The sequence below is a fragment of the Hippoglossus hippoglossus genome, chromosome 3 (assembly GCF_009819705.1).
Source record: "Hippoglossus hippoglossus isolate fHipHip1 chromosome 3, fHipHip1.pri, whole genome shotgun sequence".
NCBI classification, from domain to species: Eukaryota; Metazoa; Chordata; class Actinopteri; order Pleuronectiformes; family Pleuronectidae; genus Hippoglossus; species Hippoglossus hippoglossus.
The window spans coordinates 268,370-293,369 of record NC_047153.1 but is presented as its reverse complement, the minus strand read 5'-3'; the positions used below and the strand labels follow the sequence as shown (position 1 = coordinate 293,369).

At 45.9% G+C, this 25,000-nt stretch overlaps 3 protein-coding genes across 9 annotated transcripts in view; 1 reads left to right on the top strand and 2 right to left on the bottom strand.

Moving 5' to 3' along the window:
* map1aa (microtubule-associated protein 1Aa) overlaps positions 1-5,590 on the bottom strand; it is a 26,495-nt gene extending 20,905 nt beyond the window's left edge. The window contains exons 1-2 of one of the 2 annotated variants that reach the window (XM_034614763.1): positions 5,327-5,590; positions 4,046-4,147 (exon numbers count right to left, since the gene is read on the bottom strand). In XM_034614763.1, coding sequence (XP_034470654.1) covers positions 4,046-4,147; positions 5,327-5,576 — 352 coding nt within the window. In that variant the 5' untranslated portion in view covers positions 5,577-5,590. The remainder of the gene's footprint in view (positions 1-4,045; positions 4,148-5,326) is intronic. The other variant, XM_034614772.1, reaches the window with a different exon arrangement.
* A 2,608-nt stretch (positions 5,591-8,198) lies between these two features.
* tp53bp1 (tumor protein p53 binding protein, 1) overlaps positions 8,199-25,000 on the top strand; it is a 27,136-nt gene continuing 10,334 nt past the window's right edge. For 3 of the 6 annotated variants that reach the window (XR_004612528.1, XM_034574459.1, XM_034574434.1), the window contains exons 1-19: positions 11,711-12,154; positions 15,247-15,328; positions 15,413-15,494; positions 15,571-15,635; positions 15,745-15,849; positions 15,983-16,031; positions 16,116-16,285; positions 16,575-16,701; positions 16,777-16,871; positions 17,151-17,338; positions 17,809-18,835; positions 19,826-19,942; positions 20,027-20,212; positions 20,325-20,391; positions 20,724-20,789; positions 22,183-22,453; positions 23,193-23,252; positions 23,325-23,477; positions 23,727-23,947. Coding sequence is in view for 5 of the 6 variants with exons in the window: in XM_034574459.1 (XP_034430350.1) it covers positions 11,981-12,154; positions 15,247-15,328; positions 15,413-15,494; positions 15,571-15,635; positions 15,745-15,849; positions 15,983-16,031; positions 16,116-16,285; positions 16,575-16,701; positions 16,777-16,871; positions 17,151-17,338; positions 17,809-18,835; positions 19,826-19,942; positions 20,027-20,212; positions 20,325-20,391; positions 20,724-20,789; positions 22,183-22,453; positions 23,193-23,252; positions 23,325-23,477; positions 23,727-23,947 (3,305 nt within the window). In the remaining variant the exon portion in view is untranslated. Of the gene's footprint in view, positions 8,429-10,781; positions 10,853-11,573; positions 11,579-11,710; positions 12,155-15,246; positions 15,329-15,412; positions 15,495-15,570; positions 15,636-15,744; positions 15,850-15,982; positions 16,032-16,115; positions 16,286-16,574; positions 16,702-16,776; positions 16,872-17,150; positions 17,339-17,808; positions 18,836-19,825; positions 19,943-20,026; positions 20,213-20,324; positions 20,392-20,723; positions 20,790-22,182; positions 22,454-23,192; positions 23,253-23,324; positions 23,478-23,726; positions 23,948-25,000 lie in introns of those variants that run through there. The other 3 variants (XM_034574441.1, XM_034574450.1, XM_034574467.1) reach the window with 3 other exon arrangements.
* LOC117759294 (proline-rich extensin-like protein EPR1) lies at positions 10,074-11,982 on the bottom strand. The gene is made up of 3 exons (XM_034581357.1): positions 11,889-11,982; positions 10,662-11,782; positions 10,074-10,263 (listed from the first exon to the last, which is right to left on the bottom strand). Exons 1-3 carry the CDS (start codon positions 11,980-11,982, stop codon positions 10,165-10,167), a joined length of 1,314 nt encoding a protein of 437 aa, XP_034437248.1. The 3' UTR covers positions 10,074-10,164.

Genomic DNA, 25,000 nt, shown 5'->3' with positions numbered 1-25,000 from the left:
TGTTATTATTTTAGTATTATTGTTATTATTATTGTTATTATATTAGTATTAGTATTATTGTTATTATTATTTTCCTGCAGCGCACATTTTTTATTTATAATAACAAACGTCTCCTTCACTGGAGCTTGATTCCAGCAGAGATCAGTTTCTGTTTCTGAGGAATCTTTGGATCATCTGTTGATGAAGATGTGAAATTAGTCTTAATATAAGAAAATCATGAATCTTACAAACATGAATAAACCTTTCATGTGATGTCACAGGAAGTGGAGACATGTTGAAAACTGCCTTCTGTGATCTGAGCTGTCAGCCATGATGACTGTGCACTCCTGCTGCATGAGAGGAGGAGGAGGAGGAGGAGGAGCTTCAGTGGGCACAGGAGCTAAAAGACTGTGAGAGCTGAAGAGTAAATATGAATCAGGACTCAGTTTGTAAACCTGAGCGTCATGAAAGGAGCTCAGAGGTTCTGACCTTCAGCTTCTGACCTTCAGCTTCTGACCTTCAGCTTCTGACCTTCAGCTTCTGACCAAGTTTTAACTGTCTGGAGCTAATCGATTTTACAATGTGACCTTTGCACGTGTGCAACACAGAACATCGTCTCATCCTCCACCTCCTCTTCCTCTTCCTCTTCCCCTTCCCCTTCCCCTTCCTCTTCCTCTTCCTCGTCCTCGTCCTCGTCCTCGTCCTCCTCTTCCCCTTCCTCTTCCTCTTCCTCATCCTCTTCCTCTTCCCCTTCCCCTTCCTCTTCCTCTTCCTCGTCCTCCTCTTCCTCTTCCTCTTCCTCTTCCCCTTCCCCTTCCTCTTCCTCGTCCTCCTCTTCCTCGTCCCCTTCCTCTTCCTCTTCCTCTTCCTCGTCCTCCACCTCCTCTTCCTCTTCCTCTTCCTCTTCCTCTTCCCCTTCCCCTTCCCCTTCCTCCTCCTCCTCCTCCTCCTCCTCCTCCTCCTCCTCTTCCCCTTCCCCTTCCTCTTCCCCTTCCTCTTCCTCTTCCTCTTCCTCGTCCTCTTCCTCCTCCTCCTCCTCCTCCTCCTCCTCCTCCTCTTCCTCGTCCTCCACCTCCTCTTCCTCTTCCTCTTCCTCTTCCCCTTCCCCTTCCTCGTCCTCCTCCTCGTCCTCCTCGTCCTTGTCCTCCTCCTCCTCCTCCTCCTCCTCCTCCTCCTCCTCTTCCTCGTCCTCCACCTCCTCTTCCTCTTCCTCTTCCTCTTCCTCTTCCCCTTCCTCGTCCTCGTCCTCCTCGTCCTCCTCGTCCTCCTCCTCCTCCTCCTCCTCTTCCTCGTCCTCCACCTCCTCTTCCTCTTCCTCTTCCTCTTCCCCTTCCCCTTCCTCGTCCTCCTCCTCGTCCTCGTCCTCCTCCTCCTCCTCCTCCTCCTCCTCCTCCTCCTCCTCCTCCTCCTCCTCTTCCTCGTCCTCCACCTCCTCTTCCTCTTCCTCTTCCTCTTCCCCTTCCTCGTCCTCCTCCTCCTCGTCCTCCTCGTCCTCCTCGTCCTCCTCCTCCTCCTCCTCCTCCTCCTCTTCCTCGTCCTCCTCTTCCTCTTCCTCTTCCTCTTCCTCTTCCCCTTCCCCTTCCTCGTCCTCCTCCTCGTCCTCCTCGTCCTTGTCCTCCTCCTCCTCCTCCTCCTCCTCCTCCTCCTCCTCCTCCTCCTCTTCCTCGTCCTCCACCTCCTCTTCCTCTTCCTCTTCCTCTTCCTCTTCCCCTTCCTCGTCCTCCTCCTCCTCGTCCTCCTCGTCCTCCTCGTCCTCCTCGTCCTCCTCGTCCTCCTCGTCCTCCTCGTCCTCCTCCTCCTCTTCCTCGTCCTCCACCTCCTCTTCCTCTTCCTCTTCCTCTTCCTCTTCCCCTTCCCCTTCCTCGTCCTCCTCCTCGTCCTTGTCCTCCTCCTCCTCCTCCTCCTCTTCCTCGTCCTCCACCTCCTCTTCCTCTTCCTCTTCCTCTTCCTCTTCCCCTTCCTCGTCCTCCTCGTCCTCCTCCTCCTCCTCCTCCTCCTCCTCCTTCTGGCACTCATCAGTGATCACTCGTCTTTACTCAGACCACTGGTGTGAATCCGACTCGGACCAACCATCTCCTGCCCTCAGTTGACACTAACACACCATCCAGAACAGAGATCTCAGAAACGGCTCAGAGAATCTTACTGATTGTTTAGACAGCTTCTCTCTGATCAGCTGTGATCAGCTGATCAGAGAGAAGCTGATCACAGCTGATCAGCTTCTCTCTGATAGCTGATCAGCTGATCACAGCTTCTCTCTGATCAGCTGTGATCAGCTGATCAGAATAATCTCATGTTCTAAACCAACAACTTGTATCTTAGATCCCATTCCTACAAAATTACTTAAAGAAATTCTGCCCCTAATTGACAGTTCATTACTGAACACAATCAATCTCTCACTATCATCAGGATGTATCACAGTCCTTTAAACTAGCTGTAATCAAACCCCTCCTCAAACAACCACCCTGGACCCGGAGGTTTTCAACTACAGACCGATATCCAACCTCCCCTTCCTGTCTAAACTCCTGAGAAGGTTGTAGCCAATCAGCTGTGAGAGTTTCTCCAGGAAAGCAATGTGAAGACTTTCAGTCGGGGTTTAGAGCCAATCACAGCACGGAGACAGTCCTGGTTAAAGTCACTAATGAGCTTCTAATAGCTTCAGATGTTTGTGTCTGTCCTCGTCCTGTTAGATCTCAGTGCAGCATTCAACACTATTGACCATCACATTTTATTACAGAGACTAGAACAGTTCATTAGCATTAAAGGAACCGCCCTCAACTGGTTTAAATCTTATTTTTCAGATTGATTCCAATTCGTGCAAATTAATGATGACTCATCTGTGCACACCAGAGTTAACCACGGTGTTCCACAGGGCTCTGTGCTCGGCCCACTTTTATTAACCTTATATAAGCTTCCACTCGGAAACGTTATCAGGACACACTCGGTAAACTTCCACTGCTATGCGGATGACACCCAGTTATACTTGTCAATAAAACCTGGACAATGTCATCAATTAACTAAACTCCAAGCACGTCTCAAGGACATAAAAACCTGGATGAAACCTGGGTGATATATATATATATATATATATATATATATATATATATATATATATATATATTCATAGTATATGTTTATATATACATATATATATGCATATGTATATATATATGTATATATATATAAACATATCAAACTATGGACATGTGGGCCACACGTGTTATCTATCATCAAAGGTTAATTAATGACGTTAGAATTCACATACTGTTAAAACACTGGTTTATATGAAAGGTGATAAAACTGTGAAACTCCCGGGATCAGACGACCTGCTGGTGACTTCCAGAGGAGGCTGTGACGTAAGGATGAAGGAAGCAGAGCTCAGAGGAGAAAGAGAGCGTTTTTAAATGGTGGAATGATGGTATATGTTCTTAGTATTTTCACTATTTGTATTTGGTCTCTCAGCTTTATGGACGTTTACCTTTAAGATTTAGGTTTCAGCTGAGTGATGGTAAAATGTTCAGAAACTGATATTTGTGATATTACACTGATTCTTTTCAAAACACCACCAGCCAAAGAAGTGTGTGGGAGGAGATGTGCACCAAGATCCAACTGCTTTTTATTCAGCTCTGTTCATCTTCACTGAGTAAATGTGCGGCAGTGGTTTCTTTGTAAATATGAAGCAGTGAGACACATCTGGCTCCATTCACAACCAGCACAGGGCCTGGTCGTATATCAGCACCGAGAGCCCCTCTCACATTCAGCCGCTCATTGATCTGCAGCCGGACGCTCAGCCTGCGTTCCAGAGCCTGATCAATACGAGCGGTGTCACATTTGTGTGCAGAGAAGAAAAGATGCAGAGAGGATCACGTTGTGTTCAGACTGAATGTTACTGATCTGCAGTGTGTGTCTCTGCAGAGCTGCAACACAAGCACGAGGCCAACAGCCGCTCGACTCTGATTCCATCACATCCCTCTTGTCTCCAAGCAACAGATGCAGGTAAATGCTGCGTGTAATCACTGGATGATAACTGAAATAAAAAGCCAAGAAATACCGTAGAGCCGGGACTGACCTTTGACCTGTGCTGAAAACTGAGCGGTGTGTCTGCTCTCAAACTCCTGCAGCTCTTTGTTCAGGTCACAGACGCTCACATCAACATTCCACGAGCGCAGACCTGTGAAAACACAAAGAGAGAAAATCAACAACATTTCACTCAAGAGTCTGAAGATGCTGCTTTGTCATCAGGTCGTCATCCGGCTCAAACTAAAACTATACAACTGTCATTATGTGGTTTTATACAGAACTAAAAAGCCTTTGTATCTGATATAGATTGTGTTTAAAGGGTTGATGTGAGTTTTGTTCTTATTTACTTGGATAATGTGGAATTCAACCTCATGTGTAAATGAGCGTTTCTTCTCTTTGCTCTGAAGTGAATCCGTCTCAAGTGAAACAAAGTGAGGTCATGATGTCTGGAGGCTTCGTGCATCGTTCAGCAACTCTGAGGTAACGATGCGCAGATGCCCTGAAGCACTCTGGGTAATCTGGGTATGTGCAGTATCACCTACCATGGTAGAATGTAGTTAAGTTAATTTACTAAAGTCTTTCAAAGTATTTTAAATATTTGTACTTGAGCATTTTCATTGAATATCACATCTAATATCCTCAACTTATGGTCAGATTTCATTTAAGACTTTTACTTGAATAACATGATGAGCTTTTAAAATAACTGCAGAGGAGTAGAAGCTGGAATCTGCTCCTCATTGATAAACTACATGATTTTAATTTTGTTTCTGTATTAATCAGTAAAAACGTATGATTGAATATTTAATATCAAAGTATAAGAAGTTTCTCTGCATATTGAATATGTTTGCTAATATTCTTTACTTATAATTAAGTTATATTTTAAAACCAGGACGACTAAATTACAGTGTGTGTGTAGTTTTAATTCACAGCAGAATCTGTGCAGCAATAAACATAAGAAACTGAATAAATATCAGAGCATCATGGATTGAAGACTCCACATTTTAAAAACATTTAACAACTGATATAATAATTACGTTTCTTTGATGTACAGATACAGTTTATAAAGTCTGCAATCAGAACATACGGAATAATACAGATAACTATGACTGACTGTTTTCTGATTGTTGAGTTGAACAGATGAGTGACATGTTTTCAGTTGCTGTGAATCTCTCTCTCTCTCTCTCTATCTCTCTCTATCTGCTCGGACCTGATGTTCCTCTCAGACCTGAGGTTCCTCTCAGACCTGAGGTTCCTCTCAGACCTGAGGTTCCTCTCAGACCTGAGGTTCCTTGTCTCTGCAGCCTGTGGCCGTCTCTCCTGCGCCTCCTACCTTGTGTGATCTGTTTCCGGGCGTCGTCGAGCTGGTGGCTGGTGGAAATGTCTCCGATCACGATCAACATGCGATAGTTTCTGTGCCTGAGCGCAGCTGCGACGTGGTGCTGTCCGTGGTGCTGAACACAGTCCTCCGGCTCAGCTCGCTCCGCTGAGGCAGCTGCTGCAGCGATGGGGATCTCCATGGTAACAGTGGACACTGAGCCCTCTTCCATTTCCATGACAACTGCATCCGGAGCAAGCACCATGACGATGCAGGAGTAGGTGGGAGGAGTTGTGGGCGTGACTCCGCAGATGCTAAATATTTGATTGGATCGCAGGTTATGTGGCTATTTGAGGTCTCAGCGTTTTATTGGACCAGAGAAAAAGAGGAATATGAGAATTGATCTTGATCGTATTTCATGTATGATACTGCTGACTCACACTGATGAAGACGAGGAAGAAGTGAAGATGAAGATGTTATATGAACTATGTAACTGAGCAGTTTGACAGTTTTTGAAAATCCAATGTGTGAAAACCTGCAGCATCAGTGAGTCAGTGTCTGTAATGATCATTACTAAGGACACACGTTGTTCTGATATTCAACTGTCACACAGCAGAGGATTAAAAAAGACAAAGGCTCTATTTATATCAGTGTCACTGTGAGTACCAGGTCCTGGTTTTAGTTTCTACACAGACACGTCTTTGTTCCCATCATCAGCAACAAAGCTTCTTCTGTGACAGAATCTCAACAGCAGAGACTCAGAGGCCGCTCAGAAAACTCTGACTTCAGGCTTTAAAAGATATTCTGCAGCACAGACGCAGCACATTGGAATTATATTTAATTATATCAGATTCAAAGATTCTTACACCCAGTACATACAGTACATTATTACAGCCAGTACACATACTTAGAACCAAAGTGTTTGTTGTCTTTTCATGGGAGAAAATATAAAATAAAATAAATACATGACAAGTAAACTAAACACACAAAGACACAAGTTTCTCACAAAAAGAGATTTTATTGTTATAGAAAAAAATGTTCAAGACACATTTTACAGCAGTAGGAATTTGAACTTCCTGGTGGAGGACTGTGCTGCAGATGTTGCTCTGAGGGTCAGGGTCAGGGTCAGGGTCAGGGTCACCCTGAAGAAACAGATGAGAGGATGCAAAGATTCAGGGGAAATAAAAACAGATGTGTGTTGGGTTAGCAGCTGTTTTATTATCTCTGACCTCTTTCAGTATCATATGTTTTAATGAATCATGAGGTGATGAGAATAATAATGAGTGAAAACATGAGACTGAGACGGTCTGACTGTGTCCGACATGATACTGCACCAACATGCAGTAACATGCAGTAACATGAAGTAACATGCAGTAACATGAGTAACATGCAGTAACATGCAGTAACATGAGTAACATGCAGTAACATGGAGTAACATGCAGTAACATGAGTAACATGGAGTAACATGCAGTAACATGCAGTAACATGTACCAACATGGAGTAACATGCAGTAACATGCAGTAACATGGAGTAACATGGAATAACATGCAGTAACATGGAGTAACATGGAGTAACATGCAGTAACATGGAGTAACATGTACCAACATGGAGTAACATGCAGTAACATGAGTAACATGCAGTAACATGGAGTAACATGCAGTAACATGGAGTAACATGCAGTAACATGCAGTAACATGTACCAACATGGAGTAACATGCAGTAACATGGAGTAACATGCAGTAACATGGAGTAACATGCAGTAACATGGAGTAACATGCAGTAGCATGCAGTAACATGGAGTAACATGCAGTAACATGGAGTAACATGGAGTAACATGGAGTAACATGGAGTAACATGTACCAACATGGAGTAACATGCAGTAACATGGAGTAACATGGAGTAACATGCAGTAACATGGAGTAACATGGAGTAACATGCAGTAGCATGCAGTAACATGGAGTAACATGCAGTAACATGGAGTAACATGGAGTAACATGGAGTAACATGTACCAACATGGAGTAACATGCAGTAACATGGAGTAACATGGAGTAACATGCAGTAACATGCAGTAACATGGAGTAACATGGAGTAACATGCAGTAACATGCAGTAACATGGAGTAACATGCAGTAGCATGCAGTAACATGCAGTAACATGGAGTAACATGGAGTAACATGGAGTAACATGCAGTCATGTTAGTCCATGTTGGTCAGTTCACCACTAAACTCACACCAGGTCATGTGACTGCTCCAGCAGCAGTTAGCACCTCAGTGACTGCTGCCTCCTGGTGGAAGGATGAAGAGCTACAGGAGTCCTGACATGTTAATGGTTTAATAGATTCTTGTATCAAAATAGAAAAACTACAGATGTAAAGACAATGAGGGTCAAATCATAAATGTTATAAGATGTGAGATTCATCCATATGTAGTAATAAACAACCAAGGCTTGGTAGAAATAAAACCATTATATAAACAGATGAAACTGTTTTAACTGAAGTTAGTTGATAAAACTATTTTAATAAACTATCTAATTATTAATGTTGACTTCAGTTTGATGTTTTAAAACACGTGATAAGAAAATATGTTATCATTTTTGTCTTGATTCATAATTTCTTTGTCTCTTGAACATCTTCCTGCTCTAATATGACGGAACCATTTCATCCAATCAGATTGAACCACAGAACAAATGTCATAGACATAAATGCAAGAATTAGATATGATTGAATATAATTTGACTTCGTTTCTATCACATTAAAACACCAACAACGTTATTTATAATCAGCTTTATTTATGATATTTAAAACATTCTATATAAACCCGGTGAATATTCGTTTGTCTAAATGAATGAAACAAAATGGATCCATTAAAAATACCTTTGCATCTTGACGCGTGTGCGTGTTGTTCCACACCCCAACTCACAGCAAACACGCGCACAGATGACGGAGCGATGCTGGACGCGTTTTTATTCCAACAGAAGAAAACCGAGACAGAAGAGAAGAGGAGAGAGAGAGAAGAGAGAGAATAGAGAGAAGAGAGAGAAGAGAAGAGAGAGAAGAGAAGAGAAGAGAAGAGAGAGAAGAGAAGAGAAGAGAACTGAGAGGAGACGGTGATTTATAAGGTAAAATACAATCTCTATGCTTCATTAGGCTGGAATAGAAAACATGGAGCCGGTGTGGGTGTGTGTGTGTGTGTCCGCGTGTGTGTGTGAGTGTGTGTGTCCGCGTGTGTGTGTGTTAGTGTGTGTCAGTGTGTGTGTGTGTGCCAGTGTGTGTGGGTGTGTCTGTCAGTGTGTCATTATCTGTGTCTGTGTGTGTGTGTGTGTGTGTGTGTGTGTCATTGTGTGTGTCTGTGTGTGTGTGTGTGTGTGTGTGTGTGTGTGTGTGTGTGTGTGTGTCATTGTGTGTGTCTGTGTGTGTGTTAGTGTGTGTGTGTGTGTGTGTCATTGTGTGTGTCTGTGTGTGTGTTAGTGTGTGTGTGTGTGTGTGTGTGTGTGTACCAGTGTTAGTGTGTGTCTGTGTGTGTGTGTGTGTGTGTGTGTGTGTGTCAGTGTGTGTGTGTCAGTGTGTGTGTGTGTGTGTGTTAGTGTGTGTCAGTGTGTGTCAGTGTGTGTGAGTGTGTGTCAGTGTGTGTGTGTGTGTGTGTGTGTGTGTTAGTGTGTGTCAGTGTGTGTGTGTGTGTGGGGGGGGTCAGTGTGTGTGTGTGTGTGTGGGGGGGGGTCAGTGGTTCACATTAGACAGTTTGTGTATTTCATGGTGTGTGTGTTTGAGCAGCAGAATGAAGACGTGAAGTTTTCTGTGTTGGTCCAGTTTCCATCTGAAGCTGATTCATTCTTGATCTTTGTCAGCGTCAGACTCTCTGAGCTGCTTGAGGAGATTCAGCAGGTTTTCATCAGCACTTTGCTCTCAGCCAGGACGTCTCCATCTTTGTGTTTCCATGTCGATTCCTCGCTGCTGATGCTGATGTTGTCCTGTAAAGCTGAGGCCCATGATGTCTGCATCACTGATCTGAGGCAGGATTAACTCAAACGTTAAACACAGAGAGAAACAATCATTTGAAGCTGATTCTACAGGAACTGACAGAGACACTGTCTGTTAGTCAGAGTCTGCGGAGACTGGACGTGACCTTCATGGTGTTTTATGTGAGGTGGTGTCATCACAGCAGCTCTGGTAGCTTCATGACTTCTGATCTGATCTGATGTAAACTTAGTTTGTATCTTACTTAAGAGCATCAGTGTCTGTGATGTGTGTTCATGTTCATCTCTGAGAACAGGACACAACCATTCACCTCTGAAAACACAGTTGTAACTCAGCAGGAACTCACTTTCCCAGCAGCCTCGTCAGTCGCCTGATTGGTGCTTTATACTTTCTCTGTGATAGCTGCTGCTGTCTCCATGGAAACTGAGGCTGTCAAATGATGAAGACAAAGTAATGTTCACGGTTGAAAAGCCGCCTGTTAATCTTCAGAACTGAGTCGACTTCATGCAATGAAAAGCTTCTTTTATTTATTACATTTCATTCTCTTGTATCTCAGGTACTGACAGAGATTAATTATCTGTGAGGACGTCGACACTAAAATCTGTGTTTATTCGTTACTTAATCAGTGTTTGTGTTCTTCAGGCATCATGCGTAAGGTTAGTGCACATTCATTCCACCTTAAACTCCCTTTCTGTTAACTGATGCTTTTAAATTCTACAATCAAAGAGCTGAGCAGATGCAGCAGGAATCAGCCGACAGAAAGAAATCTGTGTAAAAACACTTGAAACTGCAGAAAACTCCAAGATGCTTCCAGCCGAGGGAAGTGATAGTGAGGAAGTGAAGAAGTGAAAAGTCCTATATCACTGGTGCTGGAGGCCCCTCAAGGGCCCATGAAGGTCTCTGAGATGCAGTGACCTGGATTCCTCTCTTCTACATGATTCATCATCACAGACGGTAACAGAATGTAAAACTCTGATGTCTGCAAATGTTAGGGTTGAAATAAAGAAAATACCAGTTTGATTCAGATCAGATTTATATTTGTATTATTTGTGCACCAAAACAGAATAAAAGTAAAAAAGCATGAAACATAAAAACAATAAAAACACAAGTAAATACAGTGAAAGTGTTGGTGCTGTGCTTTTACTCAGAATAGAATGAAATAAAGAGGAGAACTTAAAGAGTAAAGGTCAGAGGATTTAATTCATTCTTTAAGATGTTATATACATTATATATACATCACATTTAAAAAGATAGAAATACTGAATATAAGTCAAATCAAGAAACAAGATATAATCGATTAGCTTGAATTAGGATCAGAATTCACAATCATATATAAATTTAAAATCATTAAAGTGTCAAAATAAAAGAATGAATTACCAGGTCTCTCATGACGTCACTCTCACATGGACCAATCAAATCGCGTCTCGCACGTTTTGCCGCGAAATGTCGATAAGAGTCCGGAAACAGAAAAACACGTAAAACGTAAATAAGCGTCCGGGGAGAGGAGCGGCTTGTACCGGGGGAGAGGAGCGGCTTGTACCGGGGGAGAGGAGCGGCTTGTACCGGGGGTGAGGAGCGGCTTGTACCGGGGGAGAGGAGCGGCTTGTACCGGGGGTGAGGAGCGGCTTGTACCGGGGGAGAGGAGCGGCTTGTACCGGGGGAGAGGAGCGGCTTGTACCGGGGGAGAGGAGCGGCTTGTACCGGGGGAGAGGAGCGGCTTGTACCGGGGGAGAGGAGCGGCTTGTACCGGGGGAGAGGAGCGGCTTGTACCGGGGGAGAGGAGCGGCTTGTACCGGGGGAGAGGAGCGGCTTGTACCGGGGGTGAGGAGCGGCTTGTACCGGGGGTGAGGAGCGGCTTGTACCGGGGGAGAGGAGCGGCTTGTACCGGGGGAGAGGAGCGGCTTGTACCGGGGGTGAGGAGCGGCTTGTACCGGGGGAGAGGAGCGGCTTGTAGCGGGGGAGAGGCGCGGCTTGTACCGGGGGAGAGGAGCGGCTTGTACCGGGGGAGAGGAGCGGCTTGTACCGGGGGTGAGGAGCGGCTTGTACCGGGGGTGAGGAGCGGCTTGTACCGGGGGTGAGGAGCGGCTTGTACCGGGGGTGAGGAGCGGCTTGTACCGGGGGTGAGGAGCGGCTTGTACCGGGGGTGAGGAGCGGCTTGTACCGGGGGTGAGGAGCGGCTTGTACCGGGGGAGAGGAGCGGCTTGTACCGGGGGAGAGGAGCGGCTTGTACCGGGGGAGAGGAGCGGCTTGTACCGGGGGTGAGGAGCGGCTTGTACCGGGGGAGAGGAGGAGATGTACCGGGGGCGAGGAGGAGTATGTCCCGGGAGTGAGGAGCAGTTTGTTCCGGGGTTGAGGAGGAGTTTGTTCCGGGGTTGAGGAGGAGTATGTCCCGGGAGTGAGGAGCAGATTGTACCGGGGGCGAGGAGCAGCTTGTACCGGGGTTGAGGAGCGGCTTGTACCGGGGGTGAGGAGGAGTATGTCCCGGGAGTGAGGAGCAGCTTGTTCCGGGGTTGAGGAGCAGTTTGTTCCGGGGTTGAGGAGCAGTTTGTTCCGGGCTGATCGACTCTGTTGTCGGGCGTTAGCAGCTAGCTCAGTGTAGCTCACATGCTAACACCGGCCGGTGGCTGCTAACATCCCCGCTCCTCCGTCCTCTCTCTGCCCGCCGTGTAGTGAACCACAGCCCGGCTCCTGACCTCATGGATCCCGGGGACCTGGACTCCAGCCTCCCGCAGCCCGACAACCCGTGTCTGATCGTGGAGGACTCTCAGCCGGACAGCGTCGCCCTGGAGGACGATCCTGAGAGCAGCTACCGAGCTCTGCTGGCCCGGCGCCTGTCCACCCTGCAGCCCAGCTCCCGGAGCCCGGTGCTGGTGAGCGGCTTCTCATGTTAGCATCTGTGTGTCATCCAGCTACTGTCTGTCCTGTGGGCAACCCGCTGTGCTACTTCTTAATACTGTGAAAACACACCAGTGCAGCGAAGTTAGGACTTTAAATACACACTCGTGTATATATATACTGACTGATTAACTAACTACCTGACTAGCTACCAGGCAGACTAACTGACTAACTAACTAGCTTTCATGCTGGCTGACTAACTAATTAACTAACTGACTAACATTACCTACTAACTAACTAGCTATCAGGCTGGCTGACTAACTCACTTACTAGCTATCAGACAGACTAATTGACTAATTAACATAACTGACAGACTAACATAACTAACTCACAAACATTACTGAATAACTAACTGTCTGACTAACTATGTGGGATAACATCATGTAACAGTCCCTTATCCTCCACCAATCACTCATCAACATGAGGGTGAGGGGTTAACCATAACCCTATCACTCATCAACATGAGGGTTAGGGGTTAACCATAACCCTATCACTCATCAACATGAGGGTTAGGGGTTAACCATAACCCTATCACTCATCAACATGAGGGTGAGGGGTTAACCATAACCCTATCACTCATCAACATGAGGGTTAGGGGTTAACCATAACCCTATCACTCATCAACATGAGGGTTAGGGGTTAACCATAACCCTATCACTCATCAACATGAGGGTGAGGGGTTAACCATAACCCTATCACTCATCAACATGAGGGTGAGGGGTTAACCATAACCCTATCACTCATCAACATGAGGGTGAGGGGTTAACCATAACCCTATCACTCATCAACATGAGGGTGAGGGGTTAACCATAACCCAATCACTCATCAACATGAGGGTTAGGGGTTAACCATAACCCAATCACTCATCAACATGAGGGTTAGGGGTTAACCATAACCCTATCACTTATAACATGAGGGTTAGGGGTTAACCATAACCCTATCACTCATCAACATGATGGTGAGGGGTTAACCATAACCCTATCACTCATCAACATGAGGGTTAGGGGTTAACCATAACCCTATCACTCATCAACATGAGGGTTAGGGGTTAACCATAACCCAATCACTCATCAACATGATGGTGAGGGGTTAACCATAACCCTATCACTCATCAACATGAGGGTTAGGGGTTAACCATAACCCTATCACTCATCAACATGAGGGTTAGGGGTTAACCATAACCCTATCACTCATCAACATGAGGGTTAGGGGTTAACCATAACCCTATCACTCATCAACATGAGGGTGAGGGGTTAACCATAACCCTATCACTCATCAACATGAGGGTGAGGGGTTAACCATAACCCTATCACTCATCAACATGAGGGTGAGGGGTTAACCATAACCCTATCACTCATCAACATGAGGGTGAGGGGTTAACCATAACCCAATCACTCATCAACATGAGGGTTAGGGGTTAACCATAACCCTATCACTCATCAACATGAGGGTTAGGGGTTAACCATAACCCAATCACTCATCAACATGAGGGTGAGGGGTTAACCATAACCCAATCACTCATCAACATGATGGTGAGGGGTTAACCATAACCCTATCACTCATCAACATGAGGGTGAGGGGTTAACCATAACCCAATCACTCATCAACATGAGGGTTAGGGGTTAACCATAACCCTATCACTCATCAACATGAGGGTGAGGGGTTAACCATAACCCTATCACTCATCAACATGAGGGTTAGGGGTTAACCATAACCCTATCACTCATCAACATGAGGGTGAGGGGTTAACCATAACCCTATCACTCATCAACATGAGGGTGAGGGGTTAACCATAACCCAATCACTCATCAACATGATGGTGAGGGGTTAACCATAACCCTATCACTCATCAACATGAGGGTGAGGGGTTAACCATAACCCTATCACTCATCAACATGAGGGTGAGGGGTTAACCATAACCCAATCACTCATCAACATGATGGTGAGGGGTTAACCATAACCCTATCACTCATCAACATGAGGGTGAGGGGTTAACCATAACCCAATCACTCATCAACATGAGGGTGAGGGGTTAACCATAACCCTATCACTCATCAACATGAGGGTTAGGGGTTAACCATAACCCAATCACTCATCAACATGATGGTGAGGGGTTAACCATAACCCTATCACTCATCAACATGAGGGTGAGGGGTTAACCATAACCCTATCACTCATCAACATGATGGTGAGGGGTTAACCATAACCCAATCACTCATCAACATGAGGGTTAGGGGTTAACCATAACCCAATCACTCATCAACATGAGGGTGAGGGGTTAACCATAACCCTATCACTCATCAACATGAGGGTTAGGGGTTAACCATAACCCTATCACTCATCAACATGAGGGTGAGGGGTTAACCATAACCCTATCACTCATCAACATGAGGGTGAGGGGTTAACCATAACCCTATCACTCATCAACATGAGGGTGAGGGGTTAACCATAACCCTATCACTCATCAACATGAGGGTTAGGGGTTAACCATAACCCTATCACTCATCAACATGAGGGTGAGGGGTTAACCATAACCCTATCACTTATAACATGAGGGTTAGGGGTTAACCATAACCCTATCACTCATCAACATGATGGTGAGGGGTTAACCATAACCCTATCACTCATCAACATGATGGTGAGGGGTTAACCATAACCCAATCACTCATCAACATGAGGGTTAGGGGTTAACCATAACCCAATCACTCATCAACATGATGGTGAGGGGTTAACCATAACCCTATCACTCATCAACATGAGGGTGAGGGGTTAACCATAACCCTATCACTCATCAACATGAGGGTGAGGGGTTAACCATAACCCTATCACTTATAACATGAGGGTTAGGGGTTAACCATAACCCTATCACTCATCAACATGAGGGTGAGGGGTTAACCATAACCCTATCACTCATCAACATGAGGGTTAGGGGTTAACCATAACCCTATCACTCATCTTTCTCCAGTTCATGTCAGAGAGGCTGTGCAGAGTGAACTCCTGTCATCTTCTATCAGTTTATATTGTGTCGAGCATTTGTTCTGTGAGATGAGAGAATTCTTCTTCACAGGAACTGATCTCCTCACCTCTGGGAAGCAGAAGCTCTCAGACGGACTCCGAGAGCTCCCAGAGTAACAACCAGGCTGAACCTGGTCAGTGTCAGTTTGACATATATAATAAACATCACTATTCTCTTATAAACAACTAACACTAAAAACTTGTTCTTCTTTATTCAGGTATTCTCACAACAGTCAACCCGAGCTCAGCGCTCCAGGAGGAGAGTCAAGTTCTCCACACCTGCCCTCCTCCAAACAAGAAGTACGTGGACCTGACATGTTTGAAGATCGATGTTTCTCTGCTGCAGAGTCGTGAAGTGTCTTCACTTTTCTTTCAGGAGTTCACCAGAGGAAACAGAAATGGATTCTGGGGCTGATTCTACCACACACTGTCAATCTGAGGGTACGAGTTCTTCGCACTGATTAAAGAATAGCATGAAGCACGGTACATTAACAACTCAATATTACCACATGTTTGCTCCTCATAACATCTGTATGTGTGTGTATGTCAGAGGGAACCTCTCAGATTGGTTTTCTTGAGCTTTCTCAGACTCAAGATCTGTGCAGTGAAGCAGTGAACAGTCGGGGGGGAGACTGTGAGAGACCCAACAAATTAGGTATTTAAAAAAATTCCTTTTTATATTTCGTTATTTTATCATATAAGCCTCTAATTTATAGAACATGACAGTACCTCAGCCAAGCTGCTGGTTTAAACCGTCCATCTAATGTCCACCTGCTTTTCATCACCAGCAGAGCAGAGCTCCAAGACCTCAGCGACTCGGGACAACAAATCTGTGAGGTACTGATCCATGTGGTGTTTTAGGTTCTACATTCATTCCAGATGCTCATCTGGTTTTAGCAGTTTGTTTTTGTCCTCCTCCAGATCTGAGGTGAGCTCCAGCAGCTCGTCAGACTCTGCAGCTCCTTCGGGCCGACAGCTCAGTGTCCAGGCTCTGCTGCACTCTGAGAGTCCCCAGGCCTCAGGTGAACAGAGGCAGCTGGACTGTGAGGTCCCGTCCTCGCAGGAAGACATGTTCGATGCTGACAAGACGGGTGCGTTCATACACACACAGCACACACGGGTACTTGAAGGCTCATGTCACGTTGTAGCACATGAACTATATTACACATCTAATGAACCTAGACAGTCCTGAATGTGAGTTGATTTAGTAAAAATGAACTTGTTTTAACTTGATGTAAGGAATCTTGATTAAGACCCCTGATGGTCTTTTGGATCACGGGGTGATCTAGTTTATTTGCAGACACAGGCCCTTCAAGGTTACTGCTGTTTGTTTACACGCAGCCGGTCTTTAATACTCGTTGTATCTTGTGTTGCTCTCAGGTGCCGCAGTGGACAGCACAGTATCTGAGCAGGAGCAGCAGGGTCACCCGACCCCGACCCCGTCCCACACCCTGGGACTGCTGCATCTGTCTGGACAGGGAACACTGGTGCAGGAGAGTCTGTCCCAGTAAGTCACACACGTGCTTGTATGTTAAACCTCGTGCAGCCCAGTAAATGACATGATTTCCTCTTTCTTTTCTAGGAGCTCTGCTGATTTCGTTGCTCCGACTCCAGACAACTTCAGCCACACTCCTATAATGGTTCCCAGCTCCCCGACCGGACCAGAGCATGAACACGGTAAACGAGTAACACTTCTCCAACACCAAACTGCGAAATGCGCAGCGCTGCGTCTCTAAACAGCTTCAAGAAACTCTTCAAGCACCACCTGTCCACTAAGGCCTTTGGCCTCCGTTAATGCTCCACCCTACCACAACCGTTCTCTTTTCTCTTCTGTCCTCACGGACTCTCCTGAAAGGCGCTATATAAATGCAAGCTATTATTATCATTATAAAAGACTGAATTTAAATATAAACACGTTAGCCGGTGAGTGGAGCTCAAAGTCTTTTGCTTCGCTAGGTGCTGATGAACCAATGGATACTTCGTTGCCCCCAGAAGATCGAGCAGGGGAGAGGGAAGAACAGCCAATGGAAACGGAGGCCGCCTCTAAGCTCCACCCATCCTCCTCCACGCCGGTATCCCAGAATGCCCCTGGTTTTGCATTGGATCGTACTCTCTCTTTACCCTCCCAACCACAGTTCTCTCATGTATGTACTACTTTCTCTTTTTCATTTTCAATTTCCCAAGTTGATACATTTTGAAATGTTGAATTTATTGTTGAGTCTAAAATATCAAGAGAGAATAAAGAAAATTACCAGAAATTCTCCAAAACCCAGATATTCAGTTTACATTGATATAAAAGTCCTGAGCTTAGTGAAGCTGGAACCAGAGACGGTTTCATTTCATTCACTTCATAAATGAGTAATTGACATTGATTCAATCTAAAAACTTTCATTCAACGTTTATTTCAATCAACTGAAAATACATTTTCAAGTAATGAATAAAGTTATTTATTAAGTTACACATTCACCTGATGCAGCTTCAGAGTTTGCTTTTCTCAAATCAAAATATCCAAAATCAATGAATTCTCCAATCAACAGGTAATTATTATTATTATTGAGAATGAACATTATCTGTAGTTACGGGCTGACCCTGCGGTTGCTTTCTGTTTTCTCAGGACGTGTTTGTTGCGACACAGAGTCTGGAGCCTCCTCGACCGTCTGATAAGAAGTCGACGCCTCATGAGACGGAGTCTCAACATCTGGAGTCGGCACCGTTCACTTCGCCTCTGCAGCTGTGTGTGAACACTCAGAGCAGCGGTCCTGCTCAGCAGACCTCAGCGCAGATCGAAGACGACAGTCAGGCCACACAGATTGAGGAATTTGAAGTGCCGCCCGCTGTCGACACCAGTGACTCTGTGACTTTGTGCCGTGACCAGAGGAGCGATAGCAACAGCGTCCCCCCAGTATCACAAACTAGTTCAAAAGCTTCCACCTCTGCCGAATCACCAAAGTGTTTCAACGAATGTGCCAAGACTGAGCCGTCCAATCAGTCGCAAGGTTCTGATGTGCACAACCAGACCGCTTCTTTGAATGTACAAAATGTGAACGTAAAAGACGGCAAAGGGACGACCTCTGCAGACATGGCGTCCTGCTCTCAACCAAAGCTTGACTCCTCGGATGTGTCTGTTAGCATCTGTGTGCAGGAGACTCCGTCAGATACGCCGCCGCCCTGTAGTTTGCCCGCGCAGTCCGTCTTCTCTGTGGATGTAAGAGGAGGAACGACAAAGCGTCGCTCTGTAGAATCAGTGTCCCAGACTAACAGCGACACGATGGATCAGGTGGAGGAGGTGGTGATGGAGGAGGAGGAGAGTGCAACGGGAGGCGGGGCTTCAGGAATGGCTCTTGCTCTCTCTCAGAGTCAACTGATGACTCCTGAGCCGATGGAGGACGAGAGTGAAGAGCAGGGAGGTGACAGCGTCATCGTGGTTACAGACAGCGAGAGACACTCCCAGATTCTGAAGAACGATGCCACCAACAGCTCTCAGCCAATCAGAGTCAATGTGTCCGCCTCCACCAACGGCCATGAGTCCCAGTCTGAGATGAAGAAGGTGAACGCGGCACTCGATAGGTTGCCTCAGACGAAGAGGGCGGGGCCTCAACCAGAGGTGCTCAAAGACAAGAGCCTCAGTGACAGTTCGGGAGGTAAAGTGGAAGCAGACTCACGTTGTCTCACGTTGTCTCACGTTGTCTTACGTTGTTTCACAGCTTCTCTCCGTTGTCTCACGTTTTCTCTCCGTTGTCTCACGTTGTCTCACAGCTTCTCTCCGTTGTCTCACGTTTTCTCTCTGTTGTCTCACGTTGTCTCACGTTGTCTCACAGCTTCTCTCCGTTGTCTCACGTTTTCTCTCTGTTGTCTCACGTTGTCTTACGTTGTCTCACAGCTTCTCTCCGTTGTCTCACAGCTTCTCTCCGTTGTCTCACGTTGTCTTACGTTGTCTCACAGCTTCTCTCCGTTGTCTCACGTTGTCTCACGTTTTCTCTCCGTTGTCTCACGTTATCTCTCCGTTGTCTCACCGACATGAGCTCTGTAAATAGTGTTTGGACGTCCTCATCAACACTCATTGTCCTGCAGTTTTCTCACATGGACTCACTCTGACACTTTAATAGGAGGCTGCAGGAGAAGATCCAGAAAATGTCCAGAGACACTGACTCAGACATTTGTTCTCACAGACAGAACATGTTAGGAACATGTCAGGAACATGTTAGGAACATGTCAGGAACATGTTAGGAACATGTCAGGAACATGTTAGGAACATGTCAGGAACATGTTAGGAACATGTCAGGAACATGTTAGGAACATGTTAGGAACATGTCAGGAACATGTTAGGAACATGTTTGTGGTTCAGTTCATGTCTGAAAACAGCTTTTGCGTCATCTTATTAATTCTTTTGGAATACTGTAGTCGTAGTCCATTTTTAGAAATAGTTTTAATAAACCCATTAAGACACCATTACTCTATGATTGAACTAAATGCAGACGTGTAGCCGGTGACGGGAGACTTTCACAAATCTGATTTCAAATGTGGATACACAGAACATCCTCCCTGTTGGGGACTGTAAGAAATCTGGCTTTAATGGGAACAATTAACTGAAATAGATCTCATCTGATTCCAACTATGTTTTTCAACTACAGAGATTTCCTTCCACTTCACACTTCCTAAAGAAGGGGAGCTGATTGGTCCTGCAGCTGGAGCCACGCCTCCTCTAATCAATCAGCTGAAGCAGTCGCTGAGACACAGCACTCCCATTGGTGGGTTCCACTGACAGACACCACGTCTCTACCTGATGTCACGTAGCACAACACGATCTGAACTTTGTCCATCTTTTTATCCAGAGATCTTTTCTGAGAAGTCGGACAATGTGGGCGATGTCTCTGCAGACGTGGCGATGGCTGCCAGCGACATTGTGTCTGGGGAAGGTGGCGAGGACAGGACGGACCCTGGAGACAGGAAGCTGAGTTTGAGGATGAAGCTGGTGACCCCAGTTGAAGAAGGCAGCTCTGAGTCCTTCAGTCTGCAGAGTAAGAGCTGCGCTCGCTCATCTTCATTGTTCATTCTCTTCTTGGGAGTGACTAGATGGTTTCCATGGAGACACTCTCATCGCCCTCTCAGTAATATATTTCTTTCCACCAGAGCCAGCGCTGTCAGACGAGGACGCATCTGTCGTCAAGGCCGCCACCGTTTCCAAGGCTGTAACCAGGTAAAGCTCTGCTGCATTCCCCAATGTCTGAGTGAGCTGGTATGAGAACACAGCGGCAGATCCTCCACAGGATTCACCGCCAGCAAGTTGGCGTGTTCATGACGTTTCTAACACGCGACAGACACAAATAATACAAATATACAAATATCTCTGGATGAAAAATAGAAGCCACACTTGTAGAAGTCAGAGAAGAAGACGTCAACTTGGATCATGTTGATGAAGACTCTTTATCTTAGTTTAATGCATCTTCAGCTTTTTGTTACCTGTTAAACTCTGAGCTGCAGTCGTCTGTTGAAGGTCACAGAAGTAAACCCTCATGTTTGATGTCTCAGCAGCTCGTCAGTGTTCAGTCGAGTCCGGCAGGTTCACAGACAGCAGGAGGACAACTCACCTGTCAGGTGAGATCACTGCTGCAGCGCTGCAGTTCAGCTGCTTGTGCTCTAACAGGTTTTCTCCTATACTCTCCTCTTCTAGTTTAAATTGTGTTTGCATGAAATTTCACTGTCAAAGCTCCACTGACGACTGTTTGTTTAACTTCCTCATTTAAATCTCAGCCCTGTTTTAAAGCACAGACTTTAAAAAGCATGAGTAAGCATCATAGTAACAGTATGAGACTGTATAACCTTCAACAGTCTGCAGTGTTGTCCTACTTCTGTTTTTAACTGCTCTCACTAATTGAAAACACGGCACACATTTATCAAGTTAATTATTATTTGTATGTTATTTTATAATTTAAACTTTCGTTATATACACGTGGTCTGTTGAGATTCTCTCCATCTGACCTGTGGAAGTATTAGTAGATTCCCCCTGTTGTGTTTTAGTCGACACAAATAGGACGACTCTGGCGACCACACTGCACGTGACAGAGTGTGAGACCTACTTCTGGATCCTGGAGGTGGGATGGCTTTCTATTCTTTGCACCATGTGAATATTCCCCTGGGACGATGTGAGGCGTCGTTTTGTCCCCTTGCTTTGGAAAAGTCAGGTCGTTGTTTCAAAATGTCTTCAGCAGTTGAATTCTGTTTTTAGGTCACTTGTTTCTTGTCAGAAATAGTTGAGAGAAATCTCAAATCATGCCGATCTGAACAAGATGAGGTTGATGCTGGTTCTCTCTTCCCATCCGTCTTAGAGCAGAGTTACTTTGTCTGAAGACAGATGTTGTTCTAATGGACCAAGGTTCAGGACCAAGCAGAGGGAGCTCACTAAGAACGGGACCCAGGGAAAGCAGACCATCACATCACCAGAGCATCTGAGAAGTTCTACCAACCAGAGAGGAGACCGTCGGTCCGCTTAGTGCCACGGGCTCTGTTTCAGAACAAATCTGTGGGCTCACATGTTCCAATCACATGAGACAGACGAGGAGCGACCTCATGTATGAACAGGTTGTGTTTCATGTCACACAGCCCCCCCACACCCACTCCTCCCCAGCCAGGATGTCAGACACACACTTTCCTTAGCGTTAGCTGTATCAACGTCTGCTCAGCCTCCATTTTGGACAGACTCATCTATTTTGCTGGTGAATCCACCATTTCTCTTTGGAAGAGGAAACCCTTCTGATGACGTTTGAGTGTCAGAGTTGTGCAGGTTGTAGTTTCCAGTGGAAAGTGTCTGGAACCAACACATTCCAGGGTTCATCTGGGATCATGTAGGTTGTTGTGATCTGAAGCTGGCTTCAGGCACATGGCTCCTGGAACTGAATTTCAACTTGTGGGTAGATTCTAATATTGATGCTGTATTTGTATTGGTCGTCAGCCAGATGTCTCACAGCGTCACGTGTACATGTCTCTGCAGGGCGGAGCTGTTCGCCTCGCCACAGAGAAGCTCCCAGGCTTCCTCGCTGGGATGCAACAGCCTGCCCAACAGCCAATCACAAGCTCCACAACAGGAAACGGCACCGCAGCGGAACCCTGTAAATACCCCCACCCCTGCCGACCAATCAGAGGAGAGGAGAGGACCACCCGACTCTTCAGACCCCCCCACCCCAAACAGTCGAGATGCCAGACTGAAGGCGAGTTCCCAGAGGACCTTTGACCACACCGTCAGCTCCAGTCCATTCAACAAGGTTTGTGCCGTGCGTCAGTGAAGAGGATGAACGTGAACTTCTCATTCTCATATTCAACGTTTATTCATTATGGTTGTTGTTGTATCATCTTTTAATAATAATTGATTTGACATAATACACACACAGTTTATCCTTACATGCAATAACAATTGTGTTTAAGTGGTATTTATTTTTGTGCGTTTTTTTTAATTGATCATGACAAATTAAATTTTAAACAAATAAATGTCTAAGAAATCAAATTAACACAATTACCAGAATCTCTCACTTTTTACCTGCAGGTAACGAACAGACTCAGTCAGGAACGTGTTGGTTAAATTAACACAACTGTGCAGAATAAGACAAATATGAAGCAAAATCTTTTATACAAAATTAGTAAAATAATTTATTTTACTATATATTCAATTTACAAATTTTTACTAAAGTTACTGTACATTATAACAATTCATCATGACGTCCCGGTTTAAATATCTTGGGTAGCTGGAAGTGTTGTTGAGTGATGTTTGAGGCTGAAGCCTGAGTCTCTGTGTCTCTGAGTCTCTGTGTCTCTGAGTCTCTGAGTCTCTGTGTCTCTGAGTCTCTGTGTCTCTGAGTCTCTGTGTCTCTGAGTCTCTGAGTCTCTGTGTCTCTGAGTCTCTGTGTCTCTGAGTCTCTGTGTCTCTGTGTCTCTGTGTCTCTGAGTCTCTGAGTCTCTGTGTCTGTGTCTCTGAGTCTCTGTGTCTCTGTGTCTCCGCTCCGACAGCGGACGCTCTCCCAGCAGACCAGCTTCCAGGCAGAGGGGCTGCGCTCGCCAGCCGGCAGGGTACGGAGATCCATGTGCATTCACATGTCTGTAAACATTCATAATCTGACTCTCCTCTGTTTTCTCTAAAAGGGGGAACCAGAGTTTCCGTCCTTTAGAAGAACCACAGGCCCCGCCCACTGCAGACACGTCCGCACCACCCAGGAAGTGCGAACCACCGTCACTCGGGTCATTACAGATGTTTATTATGAGGACGGCAAAGAGGTGGATCGCAAAGTCACTGAGGTAACAGCTGCTTTTCCTGCTCCAGGCTGCAAACGCGTGTTTCAAACAGACATTCATGGTCTCGTCCAACTCTTCATCTACCATCAGCTCAAATACTCTGATTCATTATCTCACAGCCGTTCATGGCGACAGACTCTTACTCTTGTTAAGACATCGTTAAATGTATGATTGTGTGAAACTCTGTAGGTTGAAAATGTTTGTTTGGTTGTGACTTGAGGAACATGAGTGTCACTGATCTCTGATCACCAGGAGAGCGAGGAGCCGGTGGTCGACTGCCACGTGTTGGACAGCGACATCTCTCCGTGCCGCACAGGAAGCAGCTCCTTGACCTCCGGTGACCTGGGGGACATCAGCTCGCTGTCGTCCAAGGCCTCCAGCCTGCAGCACAGCTCAGGAGGAACCAGTAGCAGCACCGGCTTCGCCAGGCCGGACTTCATCATGCCGTCCAGCCGAGGGGGCAGATCCTTCAGGTAGCACCTCCCCCTCAGTCACTGGTTCTCTTCTGTCCTGCCTCTCTGCTTCACCTGTCTGTGGTCGATGCATGCTGGTTCCTGATTCACCTCTTTCTAACACCCTCATCTCTCAGTGATTCACTGATCCCTGCCGCTTCAGGTACAAGTTGCTTTACAGGCACAGATCTGGGGTCAGTGAACCGCCCTCCTTCTTCAGCAGGGCGGCTTTTCCTTTTGAGACTGTCCCCAGATCAGTGCCTGTGCAACCTGACCGGCTCCATTCGTCCCCTCTGTGTGTCCGCAGTCCCAGGAGGGGAGGTGGGTATCAACAGAGGGGTCACAGGGGTCAAAGGGCAGGGTCGGTGGTCACGAAGGACAGAGGCTACGGCACCCTGGGGTCCCGGGCCTTCGTCCCACTGGCTCCCAGAGGAAGAGCTAGAAGGGGCCGGCCCCCGTCCCGCTCCTCGCTGTCCAGGTGAGTCCTCCCTGAGGCTCGCCCTGACGCACCTTCTACCAGTAACACTTTACTTTTCCTCTTTTCACTAATCTCCTTGTACCTGATCTTCTCACTCAATCAATACATATTTTTATCATCAATCTGCTAATTAGCTGCTAGCTCAGACTGAAGAAACTAAACTTTTTTCCATGAAATGTCTTAAAATTGTGAAAATGCTTCTTGTTGTTTTCTCTCTGGTGAAAACCTGGAATCACCAGAGAAAAGCAGCTTGAACCAGTCGATGTTTGATACTTTGATAAATTCATCATCCAAATCATTAGCAATGTAAAAAATGCCTGAATCAAATCTTATATTCCGCAGCATATTGTACTTAAATAGGTTTTTATTATAAAACCCAGACACTGCAAATGAGCACATGGCTTTTAAAAAATGTTTTTTCAGCTCAGATGCTCAGGATTAGATCACATAAAATGATTAAAGAACCCAGAACCGTTTCACTTCTGAGACGTTGCCTGTGTGAAAGATCAGATTTCGATCGACGTGGAGAAAGACGTGATGTGTAAAAGCAGCAGTCGGTCAATGTTTCCTCAGCTGATCAGACCCGTGTTTCTCTT

Bases quoted from the DNA above. Each gene is read 5' to 3' on its own strand.
- LOC117759294 (XM_034581357.1), bottom strand. From the start codon at position 11,982: ATGAGGTCAGGAGCCGGGCTGTGGTTCACTACACGGCGGGCAGAGAGA. The intron at 11,783-11,888 runs GTGAGCTACACT...CCCCGGAACAAG, and splicing joins CCACCGGCCGGTGTTAGCAT to CTGCTCCTCACTCCCGGGAC. The intron at 10,264-10,661 runs GTAATTCATTCT...TAACATTTGCAG, and splicing joins GTGACGTCATGAGAGACCTG to ACATCAGAGTTTTACATTCT.